General features: G+C 30.5%; 1 protein-coding gene across 8 annotated transcripts in view; it reads right to left on the reverse strand.

Annotated features, from left to right (window-relative positions):
* Positions 1 to 1,101: 1,101 nt before the first annotated feature.
* Positions 1,102 to 17,658, reverse strand: part of LOC135922064 (alpha-aminoadipic semialdehyde synthase, mitochondrial-like) — a 38,489-nt gene continuing 21,932 nt past the window's right edge. For 3 of the 8 annotated variants that reach the window (XM_065456475.1, XM_065456476.1, XM_065456474.1), the window contains 22 exons: positions 16,775 to 16,954; positions 16,377 to 16,529; positions 15,857 to 16,003; positions 15,552 to 15,630; positions 12,822 to 12,949; positions 12,323 to 12,681; positions 11,893 to 12,004; positions 10,548 to 10,610; positions 10,013 to 10,083; positions 8,368 to 8,483; positions 7,941 to 8,094; positions 7,309 to 7,419; positions 6,958 to 7,066; positions 5,126 to 5,202; positions 4,388 to 4,451; positions 3,564 to 3,731; positions 3,195 to 3,290; positions 2,655 to 2,767; positions 2,376 to 2,467; positions 1,965 to 2,041; positions 1,693 to 1,801; positions 1,102 to 1,593 (listed from right to left, as the gene is read on the reverse strand). In XM_065456475.1, coding sequence (XP_065312547.1) covers positions 1,442 to 1,593; positions 1,693 to 1,801; positions 1,965 to 2,041; positions 2,376 to 2,467; positions 2,655 to 2,767; positions 3,195 to 3,290; positions 3,564 to 3,731; positions 4,388 to 4,451; positions 5,126 to 5,202; positions 6,958 to 7,066; positions 7,309 to 7,419; positions 7,941 to 8,094; positions 8,368 to 8,483; positions 10,013 to 10,083; positions 10,548 to 10,610; positions 11,893 to 12,004; positions 12,323 to 12,681; positions 12,822 to 12,949; positions 15,552 to 15,630; positions 15,857 to 16,003; positions 16,377 to 16,529; positions 16,775 to 16,954 — 2,730 coding nt within the window. In that variant the 3' untranslated portion in view covers positions 1,102 to 1,441. Of the gene's footprint in view, positions 1,594 to 1,692; positions 1,802 to 1,964; positions 2,042 to 2,375; positions 2,468 to 2,654; positions 2,768 to 3,194; positions 3,291 to 3,561; positions 3,732 to 4,387; positions 4,452 to 5,125; positions 5,203 to 6,957; positions 7,067 to 7,308; positions 7,420 to 7,940; positions 8,095 to 8,367; positions 8,484 to 10,012; positions 10,084 to 10,547; positions 10,611 to 11,892; positions 12,005 to 12,322; positions 12,682 to 12,821; positions 12,950 to 15,551; positions 15,631 to 15,856; positions 16,004 to 16,376; positions 16,547 to 16,774; positions 16,955 to 17,089; positions 17,166 to 17,658 lie in introns of those variants that run through there. The other 5 variants (XM_065456479.1, XM_065456478.1, XM_065456477.1 and 2 more) reach the window with 4 other exon arrangements.

Consider the following 17,658-nt stretch of genomic DNA (forward strand, 5'->3'; position numbering starts at 1 on the left):
TTATATCGTTATTATGAGATAAAAGGAAATACAACTATTAATGTCTATTCATTTATTATTTAATATATCTAAGAATATAATTTTTTATAAGTTATTTATAGAATAAGAAAATGAACCTACCTATAATTAAGAGAGAATATAAAAAATTTTTTTTACCTAAGCATTTTTTACCTTGGCATTTGTAGTTTAGTCAAACCGTTATATATTGATTCTAAACAAAATTTCTTATAAAAATTAACATTGTTTTTTGATATAAAAAAAGGACATGTTTATTTTTGCCCGTTTAAATTAATATTGTATTTTGTTGATACTTACTAAAATATGGATTCAGATACAGTTTATAAATGATTAAATAAATAAAAATAATAGGCAAATAAAAATTCTTTTTAGACAATTCAATATTAGCAATAGAGAATGGGAAAAATATGTTTGGTCGGTCACATTGCTTCCTTACAGATCTCCTACAAAACGATCTCTCCTTCGTGATGTGCCTAAAATTTGCCTTAGGACGTGCCTAAGCCTTAAATTTTGCGCTATTATGCATCAGACCTCGCGTAGCATCCGTCCCAAAAAGAAAAAGCTGACCTAACCGTTCCCATTCTATAATTGCCTAAAGAATATATTCTTAAATTCGAAAGAACAGATGTTACTCAATTCAAATGGTTAATCAGCACCACAAACCTCGCAGTTATATTCTTTATTCCTCTTTAAAAGATAAACGCTCTATGGCAATCATTTTTAAAGAAAATATGACAATATTTTTTGGCTTAAATTTTAATAAAATAAAATTTAAATATAAAAAAAAATTGGGATATAATAATGATGTTTTTTTTTGTAGGACTATTTTTTTTTTCTTCTTAAAATTAGTTTAATTAACAACAATACTGCTATAAGATTATTTATATAACAAAAAAAAATTAAAGATAATTTTAAACATGAATAACATTAAATTAGTGCGTGAAACTGCAAATATTATTATTATAATTAAAAAAATAAATCTAAAAAAAAAAAGGAGTTTAAAATATAACCTATTCGGATCAAATAAAGCATGTTAAAAATAATTACATTATATCACATCGTAGTTGGATTAAAAGAAATATTATCATACAATATTTAGATTGGTGCATATATGGCAATATTATATAGGTAAGATCATAAATTTAAATATATCATAAATAAATACGAATTAGACTTTAATATATTTTTATAAGATATTGCAATGAATAATTTGATTAATTTAAAATAACCTAAATTTTGATAGATAAAATAAATGTTTTTTTTAAAAAACGGAATATATTAAAATATGAATTTATTTAATGTATATATATTTTTTTTAAACTAAATAGCTAAGTTATATTATAATACTAATTGATTTTTCGTGACATGAGTAACAAATTATTAGACTTTTAAAATTCTATTTATTATTTTTAAAAAAAATTTTCTATCCAACAATATGTTTTTGTGTATGACTAGACGTAGAGATCATCTTGGTTTCGGTTTTAGCGGCGATTCCCTCCTTCATTAGCCGGTCCAATATGGGCTTGTAAATCTCCCGAGTTAAGGGTAAGATAAGACCCTTTCCCTGTATTTCACCTATGGGGGAGAAAGCATAAGATCATTAAAAAAAATTAGAATATAATTTTATAAAGTATTTATATTGGTTTTGATATGGGAATAATTTCTTTTTTAAACCTTCCAAGATCATTTTAACAGCTATTCCACAAGGAAATCCCACGGTTTTAGCCATGGCCGTATGTCCGTTAGGTTCTCCGTAAACTATCAGCGTCACTGTCTTCAATTCCTTTTAATTTTTTTATAAAATAAAATAATAATAAAAAACACAGATGTGGGAAATAAAAAATGAAAAAAGAACAAAATACAAATTAGAAAAGAAAAGATAATAAATAGAATTTTTTTTTTTAAAAGAACAATGTAATAATTATAAAAATGTAATGCAGCCTTACTTTTTCGAGGGGGTTATTTGGTTCTTTGTATATCACGAAATTGTGCCTCAAGATAATCATGTCCTTTTCATTTTTTCCTATATAAATAGTAAGTAGGAGAAAATATGAAAGAAAAAAGGGAGATAATTTATTCTAAACCACGGCCGCTATAATTTAGAAAAATAGGAGTTAATAATTATAGTGCTTCTATTCGTCATTAAGGTTAGAGACCAATGATTAAACTGTAAAAAAACAGTAGGATGGAGGGGGGTTAAAAACTTCGAGAAGGGTTATAACCGGAAAATAATTAAATCGTTTTTTTTGAATTTTTATTTATTTATTAATTTAGAAAGAAAGTTTTATTCAACTTAAGAGGGAATATATCTGTCTTATTTCATACACAAATATGTGATTTTTATTATATATATTCACCGTAGGACAGCGTTTGGGCTAAATAGTTAGATACGGTATCCAATAGAGTTACCTTTTTGTCAACCTTTACTTGGTCAGATAACATGCCCAGTCTTTAATATTATAAATAAAAATTTTAAAAAAATGTATTTTTAAAGAAGAATTTAAATTTTCGATGCTTAAAACTTTGTTGCACATTCGAATTACTTTTTATAGCAAATAAGGGGAATTTAATATAATCTTTTTCAATCTTTTCCTTTCTTTCTTCCGTGGGTTAGTAAAAGATAAAATAATGTGTACTCTTCGAACGCTTGAACTCTTTTAGAATCTCCCACTTTTTCGTAAACAAAGTTTTCGAGAGTATCTGCCATTATGTCACTGGGTTTGCCTAAAATGTTGCACATGAGGGATTTCTTTTTAAAATTTTTTAAAAAAAGGTAAATAAATTCACTATACCGTATTTTAAACTAATAGAGTGCTTAAATTCGCGCCATTTTTAACAAAATTACTTTTTTATGAGTTTAATTTTGTAGAATTTTAAAAAAATATTTATATTAAATATGAGCCCTATCATCCATCCCTCAGACAAAAAAATAAATAAAGCTATTTAAATTGAATTTTGTAGAGATATTCATTTAATAGATTCAAAAGGATTTAGTTAAAAACAAAATATTGATAATGGGGTGCATGTTTAAAGATGGAATTTAGAAATAAGGAAATTGGTTATAAGACCTTTAAAAACCCCGTTTAAAATCATTTTAGCCTACTTTTACTAAGATTTAATGAAAATCATTATTTAATTTAAAAAAAATTTTTTTTTAAATAATTTAAACGTGATACCCATGTAAGACTAGGAGCCGATGGATGAAGGATGGGAAGGGTGAATTGATCGAAAAGTCCCATCTGATGAAAACCTTTGATAACATTGCAAAATCCCTGGTGAATAAATAAGGGTTAGTACATAAAATAATAGGAATATTACTTTTATGGCCAATCTTTACAGGGCCATTTGATTATACTCCTTTTTATGTCATTCTCTCAAACTTAATAGGGAATGGTATACGGTATCTAGCTAAAGGTCGTCGATTTTAACCCATCCGCCCATTTATATAAAAATTTTGCTAATCCTCCACTCCTACCCCCTCCCCTTCCTTCCTTCTGCCTAATATTTCAAAAATTTGTTTAGTTGATTCTTTATATTTTAAACACTTTGTATCTGAGCGTTCCGCGGATCAATGTCCTCACGCTGGGTATGTCATATTCTTTGACATAAACCGTAGAATCTCTGTTAGGAAAACTTTCCAAATTATAAGCAGGCAATTCGGTATAATCCCAAGGGGAATTTATTATAGACCCATCCGGAGGAATCTCCACGACCTTTTATTTTTTTAAAAAAATATAATAATTTTGATATTATCATTATATATATATATATATAAAAATATTTTGTAAATAATGGAAAATATGTAGAAACAGAGTCCTTTTTGGATTTTTATTGATCAGGCTAGGCCCAGGCCTCAGCTCATCAAGGTCTCTGGTTGAAATGAAAGATAAATGGGGAAACTAATGTATCTATACGACTAGTATTGCAAATTAGCCATGACATATAATAATACCTAAACCGATGATGCATTCATTATAATGTATTTGAAAGCGTCGGTCCCGGCATTTTGGTAACCCATATAGTAATTATTCTCGTGTTACTACTATTAAATTGATAACTTGCTTCCTTATTATCTCTATGATCAGGCAATTCTTTAATAAAGTTTACGTCAAGCATAGGAATAAATTGGTGGCTCGTTTAAAATATTTAATAATGATATGGGTAAACTGTTTTCATTGACGTACACTTTTAATGAATGCATTGTCAGTCTAGGTATTATTATATGTCATTGAAATTAGCCGGGTCGAACGAAACATCCCGGCCAGGCTGGGTTTTACTTGTAAAAAAATCCACCTCATCCAAAAAATATCCCCATAAACTTATGAATTTCTCGATTGAATCAAAAAAAAGCACAGAAATTTTTAATTACCTTTTGGTCTTTGAGATATTTACAACCGGAAAGCGAATTGAGGAGAACGCCTTTAGGAAACCAACTTGTATTTATATATATTCAAGAAAAAATATATATTATAATTAGTTTAGAAAAATGGGTTGATGAACCACGGAATTTAGTACCACAATTTATAATTAAGTTATTCGTTCCCTTTTATAGGTCGGGAACCGCTCATTACGGCTGCGTTCTAGCTCTTCAAAGATAAAATATTTACTTAGCTTGTTTAATAATTCCGAAACTAAATGATTTGTCTAGGGGGATAAAAGAAACATATTCCGGCATCTTAAAATGAAATGTACATAACTTATTTTGTCTAGGTATAAACACAGTGCTAAAAAAAACTTGTGAAACACACGTAAAATTAAGGCTTCATTCTATCTCGTATTAAATTTTGTTCTTAATTAATAGAGCATTCTATTTAAAAAAGCTGCTATAGGTCGCCCTTTTTTTCCCTTTACATTTTATTTATTTTATATAAGATTTTGACATGTAAGGTGATTGATGGGTGTCACTCGACGTATTTCCTTCTCATTTATAAGTCTAAAACAAAAATTCACATTCTATCTAGACAGAGCCATTTTGAATTTTTTAAAACTAGTACAACATCCTTCCATATATCTAATAAACTTTGAAAAGGGTCATACTAAATTTGAAAACTTTTTTTTTCCCCTTTAAACGGTTCAATTATTAAATTATATAACTTATAAAATTTACCTGAATTTGTATCTGAGAGGATTATTAGCGAATTCGGGGGCAGGGATTCCACCACAAAAGGAACTGAACTCTATCAACTAGTATAAATATATATATAACTGATGTATCGAATATAATATCATAATTTTATTTTTACTAAATCTAAATAATAGTATTTTGCTAATTTATATTTTAGGAGGTAATCAGATAGTTTTTTTTTGATGGGCTATTTTTAAAAAAAAATATATATCCGCCATTTACAACATTATTTTTAGGACTTATTTATCGTCTGTTATTATAATTTGACTAAATTATTAACGTCGATTCCTATAAACGATTTTGACACGTTTAACTTTTAAAAATCATATTGATGCCATTTTAAACCATTTGATGGTTAGTTTTTATAATATCAAAATATTTAATAAAATTAGTTTGTTTTCCAAATAGGAAATATTATGTGTTCTCCAAAAAGAAATAAGCATATCTATTATAAATGATTCTAAAATTAAGAATCATTATATAGCTGATTATTTATTTTATTATAAAATTCCAAAATAGGATTTTAAGAAACACACGGCCCAAAAATAAAATATTGGAAATAACCTTGTTTTTTTTAAAGATAGTACTAAATTCTCAAGGAATAAGAGGATATTTCTCTAAAAATCTTTTGATATTTTCTTCTTCTACTTCGTCGGTTAATGGCGGTTTCCGGGTAAATCAGTTTCCTATCTAATCCATTTTCTCTACCTTTTCTATTTCAAGACCCATTATTCACATGTCATCTCCTATATCACCTTCCTTTGAGCCTTCGTTGGGTTTTCTCGAGGCCTCGATCCCATTACTTCCATCGAAGTGCATTTTTTCACCCTAATCATGTTTCGTTTTTCGTTCAACGTGTTTAAACCATCTGAGTCTATTTCTTCTCATGACCGCCAATAGTTTTTATTCAAATCCCTTTCCGCATTCACTGCTTGTTTTTCATTTTCTCAAGATATACCAAACATCCATCTAAACATTCACATCAATTTACCTTCGCGTGCCGCTTCATCGCCCACGTTTCACCAACCGTAACCTATACAACTTACATAAACTTTTCCTTCGACTTCAGAAATAAGTTTTAATTTGTTAAAAATATACGCCATCTCTAGTAACTTCTTTCATGCATATCCAACTCTTGCAACAACAGCAGAATCAACACCTCGAACTGTATTCAGGATGCCACCCAAATAACAACACCTTCCCATTTTTTCCAAAATAGCTCCATTGTCGATATCTAAACCACCCTAATTTATGTCATTATTGCTAGCCTCTTTCAGGCACGTTCTATATATAAAGGTAACACTTAGTATCATTAGACTTCAAGGCCAAGTGCCTGTTTCTTCCATATTTCTTAATCCTTCTTCGTTCACTTCTAAACCCTTTGCTTCCATAACCGTCTTCCATATATTATCCGATCCTTTTAACTCTGTTTCAAGTGTTGCCGGCAGTACAAAATTATCAGCATACCATAAGTTCCCCTGGCAAAATTATCGGTATACAAAAGTTCCAAAGTCCTTTATGTACCTCTCTAGTCACCACTTTCATTACAATGATAAATAATAATGGACTCATGTCATCCTCGATGCAAGACCCATCTTTAATTCAAAGCTTTCGCATCACTCATACGTGCTGGGAATTTTCGAACACTGCCATCACTGCTTAAGCCGATCATTCCTCAACGCCTTTTCACTCAGAAGTATTTTTTAAATTTAGATAGTTAACCGTTACCTAAGGAAAAATTTGTTAAATATTCTTTTTTTTCAATAGAAATTATAAAATATGGAAAAGTAAGAATATTTCTAGGTTATATTAACTTGTTTCCTTTTTTCCTTGATATCGTCGAAAATCTCCATGGCCAACATATGATCTATACCGGGGTCCAAGCCGCATTCATTCACTATGCAAATATTGGCTTCTTTGATCCTTTTATTAGTAATAAAAAAATTTTTTTTTATAAATTGTTAGAGAAAAATATTTTAAGGGTAAGACCTATATGAAGATTCATCTAACAGTGCCACTGAACTGAAATAGATTCAGGGGAAATTCTTTTATGACAATAAACTTTCCGCCATAATTTCCCCTCTTCCGCCTCCAACTTTACGCGTTAGTAACTTTGGAAGAGGGCAAAGAAAAGAAGAAAGATATATTTTTTAGTTGTATATTACTTATCCTGTAAGAGTCTCATATCCGGGCTAACGTAGCTAGTCGTTACCATATTTCGTTTGTGTTTTATGCAAAGATTTGCTATGGATGGATGGTAAGTGAACGGCAGTAAACTTTCAAAAATGTAAAGCAAATAAATTCTTCTTTCTATAAGTATAAATATATAATCGACATTTTAAATAAATAGCCGTCGTTAACTCTTATCATTTAGACTCGTTCTTAGAAACCACGATGATGGTCAAGCGATGAGTAAATTAATCGCTAAGCGATAGCGTAGTTGTAAATATAATATCGTGCATTTTGTAAGCGACGCGGTTAACATGAACGAGGTCTTAGGCTTACTAAAAAAAAATTTAGGCGGGGCGAAGAACACTTCTGCCATATCCTAGAGACGTGCTTGACAATTAGCGTTTTTAAAATTAAGATGTATATCACTTCAAGGTCCGAAAATTTATGCTGAGTATCAAGAGATCTGTAAAGCCCGGCCGCTAGTCCCGCGAACAGGGCAGAAAAAATTTTAACGGACTGAACAAAAAAATTTTAAAAGCCGGGTTGGGTTACTTGTGCAAAAACTTTGGCCGAAATGGACCGGGCCCTTTTCAGACGTCTAAAATATATGATAATTATTAGAAACCTGACCACTATGTCACTTTCCTTTATGAGGTCCTCCAATTTATGTTTTTGCTTATCGATATCCAGCACGGTTGGGTTAAGGTTAGAAGCCCTAACTTTATCCTTACCGCACGTAGTTTCCACTACCCTTTGCAGTTCTTTTTGCCACGGACTCACTTTGATTTATAAAATTTAAATAATTCTTAAAGAAAAAAAAATGAGATAAATTGTGTTAAACACGTAATATCATAATTTATAAATAAATTGGAGGGCGGGGTTTATAAAGAAATATAAGTTGGTGTGAGGGTTAAAAATTTCAAAACAACAAGTCGGCAAGCTTTTTGGCTGAAATCCACCTATTCCAAACCTCTAATTTACCTATCCTTTATTTTATCCATTTATCACAATATTTATTATTGAATAATAAAAAAAGGAAAAGTAATCAATACCTATGGTAATTTCGTATGAATTTTCTCTGGACAAGTATTCTACTACGGGCCCACACACGTAACCAGCTCCTAGGATGAGAATTTTCGGTTTTTTCCCGCTACTTTTAAATGTTTGTCTAAGGCGTGAACGCGGGCGATATTTATTATTTTAAATAATAAGAAGAATTAACCATATTGACTATTGAATCGATTCTGACAAATATCACACAGTGATTTTTTTAGACTTTTGAGATAATCAATAAGAATCACAAAAATGAAGATATTTGTAGGAAGATCATAATAATCATTTTTTTATAGAAAAATTTGAGATTTATCATGAAAGATTTTTATTAGTTCAATATTTTAGCCAAAAAATATTGCCTAAGCTACAAGATTTCGATAAAATATGTCTAGACCTTTGTTCCTTCTATGAGCAAAATCTTCAGGGTTGGGTAATATTTTTCTGGATGTAATATTGATAGCCGTTTCTAAAAATCGGCTCAAAACGAGCCATTTAACAACACTAATTTCTATGCATAAAATTTACAAAGGATTTACTTATAAAAGTATTTACAAATAAAGATTTGGATTAGGTAAAATTTGATAAAACAAATTGTTTGAACAATCTCAAAAAAATCTTCAAAGATCAAAATCTTTGAAGATTTTTTAATTTTGAAGATCATTTCAAACTCTAATTTGAATGGTCATTTTTCTTGTAGGAATTAAATATAAAATTTTTCGAAATATCTTTTAAATTCAACATGAATGTTTATTCATAGTGTGAGCAACTAGAGTAGACCCTGCATAATTTGACCATGAATTTATTAAGTAATCGAATAAATATGAAATGTCAATATATTTTGAAAGAAACTATAAAAGAAATTAAGAAAGTTTAATTTGTTGTACCTGTCACAATTGTTAACCATAATTTTTTTTAAATCGATGAATTCTTTCTTTTTTAAAAAAAAGAACAGAACTAAGTATTTATTAATTAATTTCTTCTTTAGAAGCTGTGGCCAAAATATAATTCGGAAACTTTCGTGACTTTCACCGAAAAAAAACAAGCTATTTTTAGTATAAAAATAAAAACATATCTTAAAAAAATGATTCTAGAAAATTTCAAAATTTTTGAAAGTTTTTTCATTTTGCGAATTTTAAAAACTATTTAGGACACACATTATCTGAATAAATTTGGTCGTTGTTCAATGATTGTTTTATGGGGCATTTTTGCCCTGATTTCGAAATAATGCTTTTTCTTATAATTAATAATTGTCACTAAATATGTATTAAAGACTATGTTCAATATTCTTTTTGGAAAATTTTAAAGAAATCGTTATGTCAAATTTTTGAAATTTATAAAAAAAAATTTAAGAAGTTATTTTTTATTTTTTAAAATAGCTTATTTATTTCGAAAGCTTTGTGATTTAATTTTTTGATGTTTAGGACAAAGCCTTTAAAATTTTTTTATATTAGACTTCGATATCGGTCACGCATAATAAATTGGAAATATAAGAAGACAAAATATTTTAATCAACGTCTCTATTGTTTAAGGATCGTGGTCCAATCTGGGCCAAAGGGACCGGACTATAGTGAACCAATTCTAATTATTGGTTATGCTCCTTCATTTTATTTTTTTTGCAAAAATAAATTTGATTTTGAATAAAACTTTTGAACGTTCCTCAATTCTTGTATGTAAGCAAAGTTTGGGGTCAATTTCTTGTCGGAAGCGATAATGGCCTTTTAGAATAAATAATCGTTAAAAAAAACTATATTTATATATGTATATAATACTGAAACATACTTTAAAAGTGATCAATGATAAGTTGGTCAAGATAAAGAAGGTCCAGTATATATATATATACACATAACAGAGACCTGCAAGCCCGACCCTAAACCAAGCCCGGGTACACGGGCTGAACCGTATTTTAATTTTTAAAATATACTTAAGCCGGGCCTAAAAAAAATTTTTTTTTTTTTAAAAAGTTGAGTTAGGATGGTGGCCATTTTGTTTTTAAAGAGGTAAAAGCGATTACTTCGAATTTTAAAAGGAAATATTTAAATTTGTTTTTATGGTCCGACCGATGTCCTAGTGGGGTCATATAGGAAGTTAACCTAAAGTGACCAGACCAGTGTTGCATCCCGGCAAAGGTGATCATATAAAAATAAAGAAAGAAATGTTCTGCTTAAAAAAATCAATTTACGTTTTTGATAACAGTGCTGATCTCTATCTTTTCGAGTGGAACCTTCGAAGTCGAAAGCTTGAGCTATTTTTTATATTTAAATTTTGAAAATAAAATAATATTCAAATTTTTATATTTCCTCTTTTTTCTTTTCCTTTCTTTCTTTTCTTGTCTTTTCTCTCTTTCTTTCTTCCTTCTCCAATCTCTATACCCCCTTTTTCGAATACTTTAATTGTTATGAAAAATATTCAATATGAATCTACACCTTAGCCTAAGATAAATTTTTTAAATAAATAATGTTTAACCCGCCTTGATCCTGTTTTGCAATGAATGAATGAAAATAGACTTGAATGAATGAATAAATAAAAAGAAATTTTCTCCCAATATTATATCAAAATGATGGTGCTCATTATACGTTTTAGAATGATTTATTTTTCTGTTAAAGAATTTTTAAAAAAAATGATAACCCTGCCCCCCTCCCCTTTTCACCACTCGAATTTTAATAAAGTTAAGCCCTTTAAACTATGATTAATTTGTGATTTCCGCGTAATGTTTTCCGTGTTGTGTCTCGAGATTTTTATATAAAAGGAGCATGAACGTTGGACAGAATCGTCGCGTTAGTTACATTCTAAAAATTAAAGGACACGTGACTAATTTTCAATGTATAAGACTTCTTAAGAAAACAATATTATTTATAGTAATAAGGTTCGATACCCTCTAGACCTAACCCCTAAAAAAATGTCCATGAGACAAACTCCCCGATAACGAAAACATACAATTAAGTGATTATGTATGTTTATTAAGAAGATACTCCCCCCCCCCGAGATTTTAATGGCGAAATTCTCCCTCGCCCCTGGTGGGAGGTCCCTGATAAAGATATGCGCCTATTCTAATTTTAAAAAACGAACAAGTTTATTATGCATAAACGAGAACTAATTTTTTCTCCTTCAAAATTTCGATCATCGGAGAAAGAAAAAAAATTATTCGATTTTTGAAAAAAAACTCCTTCCTTCTTTTTTAATGCCTTAAGAAATTACGCCATTATATACTTATATCGATTTCATAACTATAATTAAATAGAGACGTGATACATGATTTATAGCGCTTTTGCCCTCTGACGTTGAAGATTCAGCAGAGCTACGCTAGGTATTCCTCAGTTCCATCTAACTGGAACTAAAATTCGGGTAAAAAAAAATGAGGAGCCCTCTATACGTTTGCGGGCAAGCCGCACGTAATTGTACGCGCGAACAGTTCGAAAAAAATATTGCTTAAACTTCTATAGGCATTTTAAAAAAAGTAGCATGAAATAATGTTTATATATCGCGATAATACAAATAAAATATATGATAATATTATGTTGAATAACCATATCAGGAATGAAGGGCAATAAGAGTTCACCGAAAAAGTCTGTGGCTTCGATGGGAATCTGCGTGGGCATATTGTCTATCGAGCACACCAATATACCTATTCCCGTATAACTTTTTTTATTTGTTTGTATGTTACGGTTTTTTTTTGTAATTCGAAAACAAACAAAGAAAATTGACATTCATTCATAAGAAATTTATTTGTTTACGATTATTTCTTCTATGGATAAGGTATTTATCACAATTCTCTTTTTCTATATTTTAAGCTAATCTAGCCAGTTTTGTAATCGAAAATGAAGGGAAAAAAAGAAGAGGTAAAAAATAGAAAGAATAAATAAAATAAAAATGTAAGAAATGAGGAATGAAAATTAAAAAAAAATAAAGAAATGACAAATACATATTTTTTTTAAAAAAAATTAAATTTAAAAAAACCTTTCGGTATTCTTGTTCTGGTCGGCGTCGTAGAGACAAAAAGGCTTATCTATAGTAGTGCACTCGCTCATAAATTCTATCGAGCCACCGGGGTCGGCGGAGATATCGCATATGGCTAACAATTTGTGCGGTAAAGGAGGGCAACCGCCTTGAAAGTAAGCGTTATCCCCAACATCGGGGCTAGACTTAGCCCAGGAATCCGAATCTTTTTTCGTCGAACCGCCTCCCATAGTGGCTTTAGACGGAGAAGAGCTAGGGCAAGGTTGCAACAACGATTTCGCGGCTGGTATGGTAATTAGCTTAGGGGAGTTGGGAGCCCAGTAAATACCGTTAACTATCACCGTTGCGTACGGGGCAATCTGAAATTTTTGAAGGGGGGGGGGGAAGTATAAACAACTATGTTCATTCTTTTTGTTTTTTTCTATATTTCTTTCTTTGTTTTTTTTTCATTCACTCATTTCCTCCCATTAAATATCCTTATTTATTTTTTTTTGCAAACCGTTTTACTGAATGAGGATATGAAATTGTCGGGATGATTATCGTAATCGTTAGCATCGAATACTCCCTTTTCCTTGTGGAGTAAATGGTGTTCCCTGCTGATAACGCAAGCGTAAATTTTGTTAAGCTCTTTAAAATGAAATATTTAAAAGTATTTTTAAACAGAACTTTCCTTCATTCAATAATTTCATTTTTTTTGTTCGTGAGCTCAACGGATACAATTTTCGTACTAGCAAGTAGTAATAACGTTCGCTAAGAAAAGACGAAGAGGGCCTCAAGCTCCCTTCCATACTTTGGAAAGTCTTTTGATACCGTAAAATTCTAATATTAATCACCCCCCTCCTCTCCCATATACACTTTTTGAATCCAAGAAGAACTTAAATTTACCAAACAATCAAATGTAAAATGCTAATTACAGAATTTTATTATATCTTTAAAGGAGGTTGTTGTATATTTATCAGGGCTCTGAACCCTCATTCTAAAAAAAGAAGAGTTCGGGTTCAGGGGAAAAACCCTGAACCAGGTATGGATTCAGGGTTCGAAGACCAGAAAACTAAGGACTCAAAAAATTTAGTAAGAAACATCAGCATTTTTTAAAAAAAGTGTGTAATTTGTTATATAAAGTATTTATTCACCATAAAAATAATTTATCTTAATAATTATAGTAATACGAAACACATTATGGAGCCGCTGTATCATCCCAATTCAAGTGGACAGGAGGAGATAATGCTGGTTTTGGTCAAAAATTATTTTCAAAACTGAAAATATGAGGAAGGAGAAACTTGGGCGATGTTCGTTTAATATAATAATAGTAGGAAGGGTCAAGAAGATAGCCCAGCGGAGAAATTTATTTTGGCATTGAACTCAAATTTTGTTAGATACATTAAGACATATGCCGAATATGGAGATAGAGGTGGGGGATGATGAAACATCGAAGTGTGTAGCGGAACAAACAGTTTGGGGTAGGATATTTGGGAGTATCAAAAAGTTGGAAATTGGGAGTGATAATGGGAAATGTTGGGCCCAAGTTAAGTCGAGTGAAGTTTGCAGATGGGAGAAAGGGAGTTGGGCATCGTGCCCAGTTACAAAAAAGGGTGGAACCCGACAGATTAAGATCCCGTGAGGTGTCATAAGAACAATAAAGAACTCGTACAGAAAAAAAAGATAGGAATTCAAGTTTATGTAGGTGATCAAAAAATAATAAGTGTACAATATATATATGCTTGTACTGTAAATTTAAATTTATTAAAATAAAGGAAGGGGGTGGGGGTGGAAGCATTTCCCGAAGGAGAAATACACTGCTTTTTAATATATAATATTTAACACGGAAAAAATATTCTTTATATAGGTTTAAAGGTATAGGAAGAGTATTACTATTGGGATATATCAATTAATATATGAGATGTATTTGAACATTTCCTGATGTAGTGGTGGGTAAAAGTTAAAAGAAAGAAAAGAGTTTGAAAATGAAATTTAAATAATACAATAGGAGATTGTGTAATAAATATCACAATGAAATTGAGATTAAATAATTTAGAGCAAAGCCATAAAGTGATGAAATGGGGAAAAAAAGAAATAAAATTGAGCGAATGAGCTCCTTAAAAAGTTTCTAAAGGGAGACAAGAAATAAAATTTGGCGGTTTTTAATCTTTTTTTGGATTCTCCCAAATTTTACGAAAGTAAGAAGAAAATCTAATTTGGCAGGTGTCCTTAATTTTATATATATATAAATTTTAATTGCCATATTTGGTAAAAATAGTAAACTTTGATTAGTAACTTAAATTGTCAAATAAATTTGTATGTTTTAGGGTAAAAAAATGTAGAGAAAAAAGTGATGAATAAGTGCAATCATTACAAATACTCTGCATCATTTAATTTTTTTATGGAGAAAAATTTAATCGATTAAAAGATATTATTTATGTAGCTATGGGTTGGTACAACGTATACGTTGAAAAGATGAACATCAGGAATGAGTATATATTCGAATCCGCCGGGTGAATCAAGACAAGCATTCCGAATTACTCCTACCCGGGGCACAGCTGCTCAACCCCGGAAGACGAGGAATGCAGTCCATGAGGATGTGTTATTATTGGAAAGCTAGGAGGCTCGCTAGAAGACCAAAGAACGCGGTTAGACCTGTACAACCAAATGAACCCATATCAAATACCGGCGGGTAGTTGGAACGCCAGCTTCCCAGAGTTGAAAACGAACTGATTGGAGATTGACATCATGGGTGCAGAGTGGAAGATTTATTGGGGGGGGGGGTTGATTCTTCGATAATTGTTCAGTTTTAATTGGGTATTTAATTTTTTTTTAAATTTTTTGCCAATTAATGATTTGATTATCGTAAAAATTATTATGCGAATAACGTTATTTTTTATCTTCCTTATAAATAAAATATGAGGGCGAGATATTATCATATTTTCCCGTTTTTTTTGAATAAAATAAATTTATGAAATATTATAAAATGATATTATGATGTATTATCAAATGTATCTCGATATACGATAAAGTTATTATAGAGGTCAGCCACGTCTCTTCTCTCGAGAACGAGACGGGACAAAACTGTTTTAAGGGGGAGGGGACGCGTCCATTTGGTCCCAGCGGACGTTTTAACTTTATTTAGAGCTATCGTATTTACATTTTCTGATATAAAAAAAAAATAAAGAAAATTTCTTAAAATCAATTCGCGCAAAAAAAAAAAAGATGAAGAAAAATTAAATCATTAAACTTCCGTATTTCGATATCTTAGGAAGTGTTGCGGCGTCGACGTATTCGTGCGGAAGTTCATTAAAAACCTCTCTTGCGCCCTTTAATATTTATAAATTTTTTTTAAAAAAAAAGTTTGATAATATTCTCAAGCTCATTTAAATAAATTTTCCTTATTGAACGAAGCTAAAGAGTGTCCTCGTTTGCTAAATTTATCATTACGGGGTAAAAAATGTTGGGGCTTGTAACGCGTTACCTTTATTTAAAAAAAAAATAACGCCCATCGGTTGTGTGTTACATATCATAATGGTATTGAAAACTGCGAACCTGTGAAACGTTCCCAGTACCCGTGAATATGAAGGTCAGTGGTCCCACCGATTTGGGCATCAATCCCAGGGCTATTTGATAACCGACGTCTCTTATGGCCTGTCTAGCTACGTTGCTGTTCCGATAATTGTGAGCCAGGCCTACGTTCTATTTATATCGAAATTAAAAGGTTTTAGAAACACATATCTTTGTATAGTAGGTACGAGGAAAAATATAGCGGGCGACAAAGATCCAGGATTTTAAATGCATTCAGTATTATTTTTTATTTTATTCCTTTTTTATAGTAAGATTTCAAAAAAAATCTCTTTTAGAAATATAGACTCGAAGCCGCAGAAATGGATGCAAATGAGGCATTGTGCTTCCAAAGGTTCAGTGGAATATGATTTACATCTCCATTTATCCTTAATATGATTATTAAATAAATAAGGCACTCCAAAGATATCAACATAACATGACTTTTAATTATATACCACGAAAAAATATTTGAAAATAATGTGTATTAATATTAAGTATTTAATACCATGAAAGGGGTATGATGACCCAGGGCTAAGAATCGCAGTCCCAAACCGTGCAATATATTGATCATACCCGCCACACCAGCATATTTGCCGAACGCTATAACCCTTTGACCGTTGGTGTCCACCATTTTTTCGTAATCGATCAATTTGATATTCTTGGTAATAATATATACTTAAAAATATTATTACTCGATGGGTGTGTTTCATTTCATTGAAGAGATTAAACCCGTATCCATTAATTTGGAGGTTCCACTCCGGTTATGAGTCTGAAAGTTTTTAGAGTTCGATTCGGGTTCCGAAATAATCGAAGCGGTTTAGGTTAATAAAAACATGTATACAAATGGGGTTACATTCTACCGATTTGGATAAATTGTGTAGAAAATTATGTAAGGACGCTTACCTTTTCAACAATAGCGTCGAGGAGTGACATATTATCGATTTGGGCTTTGTGCGTGTGCGAGAAAAAGAGGTAAGTCTTATTGGGGATAAGTTCCTCTATATTGGACGGCCGCTTTACGCCAATGATCAACGAAGCATCCATTATATCCTCCTGGATTATGGCACCGGCGTTCGCGTATTCCTTAAAGCGGCGAATTTAATTTTATATATTTAACTTAAATTTACACAAAGATATGGTGGTATGTTTTTTTTAATCGCTAAAGAAATCAGAAAAGTTAGAATTCTATATTTGATAATTTATTATATTAATAAAAACTTTCTTTCTTTCTCTTCTTTCTTTCTTTATTCCTTTCTTTCTTTCATTTCTTCGAGATTTTTTCTCCTGTGGCATTCTAATAATTGAAGAATAAAATAATGAACTATATATATTGGCTGTAGTCTTGTAAAAATGCCTTTCTTTTTTTTCAATAAGAAAACAATTTTTTTTTTTTTTAAAAATGTTTGCCAAATTTTATCGGTAAAAAAACCAAACTAACAGAAACCAATCAATTAGATAAAATACATTAAAAAATATATAATTGCGATATAGAATATTGAAAAATTTCATTTTATTTAACGATTTATTTTGGCTTTGATTATTATTTTTTATAACCATAACATTTTGGTATTCGAGCTAAAAATTCTTTCTTTTCTTTTCTTTTCTTTCTCTTTTTATCTTTTCATTCTTTCATTCTTTCTTACTTTCTTCAACAAAAACAATATTTTTTTAGATACATATGTAAAGTGTAAACGCTTCTGAAGCGTCATTTATTTCCTGAAAGACATTTTTATTTTCTTATAATCCTGATTGAAGTGCAATGAAACCCTCTCGTATAATTATATTTA

Source organism: Gordionus sp. m RMFG-2023, chromosome 1 (genome assembly GCF_954871325.1).
Source record: "Gordionus sp. m RMFG-2023 chromosome 1, tfGorSpeb1-WG-v2, whole genome shotgun sequence".
Classification (NCBI taxonomy): domain Eukaryota; kingdom Metazoa; phylum Nematomorpha; class Gordioida; order Chordodea; family Parachordodidae; genus Gordionus; species Gordionus sp. m RMFG-2023.